Source organism: Sabethes cyaneus, chromosome 3 (genome assembly GCF_943734655.1).
Source record: "Sabethes cyaneus chromosome 3, idSabCyanKW18_F2, whole genome shotgun sequence".
NCBI classification, from domain to species: domain Eukaryota; kingdom Metazoa; phylum Arthropoda; class Insecta; order Diptera; family Culicidae; genus Sabethes; species Sabethes cyaneus.
Genome location: NC_071355.1, coordinates 29,198,876 through 29,203,609, shown reverse-complemented (window position 1 = coordinate 29,203,609; position 4,734 = coordinate 29,198,876). Strand labels below are relative to the sequence as shown.

Genomic DNA, 4,734 nt, shown 5'->3' with positions numbered 1-4,734 from the left:
CGCGTTTTCTTCTTTCCTATTCCTTTTCTGTCCTATTTTTCTCTCTGATCTTTCATTTGTTTTTCTTTTTTCGGTTCCGTTCGTCGTCGTTCTATTCGACTTCTTCCGTTTTTCCTCTTCTCCAGATTCGTTCTTTTATTTTCAGCTCCGTTCTATTCTTTTCTATTTTTTGCTCCTTTTCTGTTACGTTCTGTTTTTCGCGTTATCCTGTGTATCTTCCGTTTTCGATTTTTTCTCCGTTTTAGTTTCTCAATTTTCCTACTCCCATATTTTCTTCTTTTCAGTCCAACTTCTTTCTATTTCTTCAGTTTCCGATCGCTGTTCTTCGTTTCCTGCTCACTCTTGTTTGTTTTCAGTCCTGTTTCGCTCTCGAAGTCGTGGTCCTCTTTTTCTTCATTTATTTTTTTAATGTCTTTTCCCGTATTCCGTCTTCTCTCTTCCCTTTTTCCTTTCGGTTTCGTCTTTTTCTGACTCCTCGTTCTTGTTTTTTCTCTACTTCTTTTTTCTTTTTTTTTCTTTCTTTGATGCCCCTGGTTTTCTTATTTTCTGTCCCGTTTTCCCTTTACCCTCCGATTTTCTTTTTTTATCCCCGGTTTTTGTCCTTTTCTCTTCAGTTTTACCTTTTACTTTGGTTCGATTATGTTTTTCTTTTCTTCTTTTTCTGTCCCATTTTCGCATCCCATTCCCATTTTACTTTTACTTCTTTGCCCGCTTATCTCGTTGCCTCCTTTGATTTTGTTTCTCTCTTTCGCTATTCTTCTTTTCCCTTTTGGTTTCTCTTGTTTTTCGTTCCGTTTGCCTCTCTTGTCCCGTTTTCTCGTTTTACTTTCCCATTTTCCCAGCTTTTCTGTTTTCCTCTATTAATTTTGTTTTTTCTTTCTACCTGCTGTTTTCTATGCCTCCTTTTTTCCTGCCCCGTTTATTATCATTTCCTTTTTTTCCTGATCCGGATTTCCTGTTGTTTCTCGTTTTGCTGTTCCATTTTTTGACTTTTCTCCCATTTTTTGACTTTTCCCTTTTACAGTCTCAATTTTTTATTGTTTTCTGTTCTGTCAACTCGTTTTTTATTTTATTTTGTTTTCGTCTGTTCAGCTCTTCTCCTTATTAATTCCTACTTATTTTTCTTTTCAATCACATTTTGCTTTTTGATTTTATCCCGTTTGTCTTTCGTTTTTATTTTTTTTATTTTCTCTCCAATTTCCGCTTTTCCTGTTCAAATTTCTCAATTTTCCTGCATCCCGTATACTCTACTTTTCTTTTCCACCTATTGTTCCAACTCATTTTCCTTTCAAGTCCTTACCAGAAAAAATGGTATTTGAGTAGTTCTGAAAATTATAGCACTTACAAAAAATGATTAGTATAAAAATGTTGAAAAAAAAATAAAACTTATTTGCTACACTGAACAAAAAGCATTTTGAAAACTAAAAATCGATTTCCCAAAAAATGTCATTTCAGAAATTGATAAAAAAATTTCTGGAGAAAAAAGTTTTTGTAGCAAAAGCTTTTTCATATACACACTGAAAAAAAAAGATATAAATACCTAGCTATGAGTTTTTGTTATTAAAACTTTGTTCTCCCCAGTAAACATTTGCATATGCATATCAGAGTAATAAATGAGTTATATGTACCTATATATATCCTGAAAAATCGTATCTGATGCACAAAACTAGCAGATAAGTACTAATTTGGAGGCCATATACGTACTACAAAATATACGTTAACAGTTCAACTTTATAAGTCTTTGTATGTGACAGGATCCGACTCAAAGCGATTAGTTTTATACTGCTATACAATTCTGTACTGAAAGTCGCAGATCAACCACTTGCTATCGTCAAATACGACAGAATATAATTTTGTGTGCATTTCATTAGGCTATATTTACGAACCTGAATTTATTAAAAGTCAATAACGATAATTTTCATACATTGATCATACGAGTTGGTGTTTGCTGGGTCTTAGACATGACCATTTTGCAACGTATAGAAGACTTGCAGGTCACATAATTAACTGGTCAATTTTTAGTTTTTAAAATCCTTTCTTTTTCACTGTAGAAAATAATTTTTTTAACAGAATTTTTCTATGAAAATTTAGAATATTTTCTAAAAGTCACTCAAAGAACAGTTTGTAGGTCCTGCAGTTTTCGAGTTACATTTTTTATTGAAAAAAAGGAAAACATAAACTCTTTCCAAAAGTTAATCTAAACCAATTTTGGAAAAAACACAAAAAGGTTCATTGAATTCTGAGACGGTCGTGCCAACCTTTGGTCGAGTTAGCGTGAATTCCGTCCGAAGGCAAAGCGTGTGAGAAAATAAGACGCATTATGACAATCTTAATTTCAAGTAAAACTTCGTGGCTAATTTCGTGTCCAGGTCCAAATTCAAGGCCAATTGCATGTCTGATTTGCAGCCCAATTTAATTTCAATTTTAAATCAAATCTAAACTCCGATATCAAGTCCAATTTTAAGTCTAATGTTGAGACTAATCTCAAGTCCAATTTGAACCCAATTTTAGGTTCATATTAATAATATAATAATAATTTTAAATCCAAATTCATCTTTATTTATTTATTTATTTGCAGTCAATCGTGTGTAGACCTTTAATGTCAAATCCAATTTTAAGTCCAGTTCCAAGCTTTATCCAATTCTAATTTCTAGTAAAATTTAAAGTTCTAATTTAATGTCCTGTGTAAAGTCCGATTTGTAATCCACAATTACCATTTTGATTTTAAATCCAATTGCACCCGAAAATCCGAAGTTTTTAGCCTAATCGGCCGGTATTTTTTTTTTTGACAAGTAGTAATAGATTCGCCATCGCCATGATTAGGTTCTTGTTTTTTTTTCTTCTACTTAGGCATGCTAGTGTTTGGAACTCACAGTAACTGAAACTAGTACCAAATTTATGCATGCACAAACAGCTTCACATCACATCATGGGATCGCTCACTACCAGTGTCTTGCTCAGATAGCAGCGTCATGCTGTTTCATTTACGCAAATGCTTGGATATTGGCTGCTTGGATATGATCCTGCTTCTAGCATGATTTAGTACAGTTTCTCCTGGCAAAGTGAGCAGACCAGCACCCGTGACTTAACCATGGTAGTGATTACTGAAAGTCAGTTGTTTAACATAGTTAACAACTGCGACAATCTTCCAGCTGATGGTGAAACACAAGAGGCAGTCGTTAACCACATCAACGAGATGACCGAAGATCGCAACGAGGCAGCGATGTTTGTCGCTCATATGATCTATGAGAGTACTGGTTTCAGAGTCATGCGAGATTATAACCGAGGAGCTGGTCAACCATGCGGTAAAATTTACTATAGCCGAGGATACCTCCCGCTGATGTGGGAAAACAATTACCGGGCAGCATCGCAAGCTCTTTTCAACGACAATAGGCTATTTGATAATCCGGATTTGGCAGCGGAGAGCCCGGAGATGTGCATGCGTGTGTCGGTGTGGGTCTGGAAGGAGCGAGTACGCCCGCAAGCTGCTCCGTTTGATAATTTCTACGCCACGACTAAGGCTATAAACGGTGACGAGGAAACGAGTTCCAGCCATCCAGCAGCAAAGGAACGCTATCGGTTTTATGAGACAGCCGCTAGATATTTGGAGGTGACCCCAATACCTGAAGGATAATCAACCATTGTGCCAACCATTGAGAGACCAAATAACAATAGATAATAGCAGGTGAAAAGTTTGCATTCCTTCGTGTGTGTCTTTGTCTCCTCATAATGGTTGGAATACCCTTACAAATCAGGAATTGGCTTTGAATAAAGGAAACTTCAGCGAATTGCAAATACAGTTAGAGAATAAGAATAGCGAGAGCATTTCTAGTGAAACAACCTTCAATACATTATACTTTTGATTTACAACTGCGCTTTTTTTTAGTTTTCCGAAATTTTATCCGATTTTAATAGGTACTAAAATAACGTAGGTTTTTTTGTAGCAAGAACACTCGTTCCGTAATATTGATGGATATTCTTTTGATTACCGTTACCATGGAAAAGAATCATTTTCTATGCTTTCCGATAGATAATGGTGTAAAGTAGTTGAAGACATCTTGCAAAGTGCACTGTTACATATAAATGGAGCAACCTTCTTTGAGCTTGGATTTTAAAAACGATGTAACGACGACGTTGCTAGGCGACGGCGTTGTAATTATAGAAGTTTATTTATTAGTTTACGTTAAGCTTCTAGTAGTTTGAGTTTGCTCGAAAGTACTTATTTTTCACAAAGCCCGAAAAAGTTATAAATTATCTGATAACTGTTTCTTCGATCCGTAGTATTCTATATTTAAACGCTAAAGTGGGAACTATTGATCAGTGAAATAAAGTGAAGTGTAAACTACGTGACAAGATTTGAAAAAAAAACCAACAATCATCGGAGATACACAATTGATTATCGAGAGTAGAAATCAGGCTAAGGAAGAGCTAAAATCTTATACTATAGGTAGTCTTATAGGTAGTCTATAGGAACAGAAACGGGAAAAACAAGAGGAAACACAGGTTGAAAAAGGAGAATAACAGGACATAAAAGGAATAGGAAAGTGAAGGAAACAGGAGGAACAGAAAGTGGGCAGAAAACTGAAAAAGGAGGAACGTGACAGAATACGTGGAAAACCAGGAAAGAAAAAGAGGGTAAACGAGACAAGAAAGGGAACATGGAACTGAAAACAAGAGAAGCCAAATGAGAAAAGAAGGGATGGGAATGGGATGATACAATGGGATAGAAATAGAG

At 35.5% G+C, this 4,734-nt stretch overlaps 1 protein-coding gene across 1 annotated transcript; it reads left to right on the top strand.

Annotated features, from left to right (window-relative positions):
- Positions 1-3,090: 3,090 nt before the first annotated feature.
- On the top strand, positions 3,091-3,835 carry LOC128739422 (uncharacterized). Its single transcript, XM_053834909.1, has one exon. It carries the CDS (start codon positions 3,091-3,093, stop codon positions 3,631-3,633), a length of 543 nt encoding a protein of 180 aa, XP_053690884.1. The 3' UTR covers positions 3,634-3,835.
- Positions 3,836-4,734: the final 899 nt, after the last annotated feature.

Bases quoted from the DNA above. Each gene is read 5' to 3' on its own strand.
- LOC128739422 (XM_053834909.1), top strand. From the start codon at position 3,091: ATGGTAGTGATTACTGAAAGTCAGTTGTTTAACATAGTTAACAACTGC.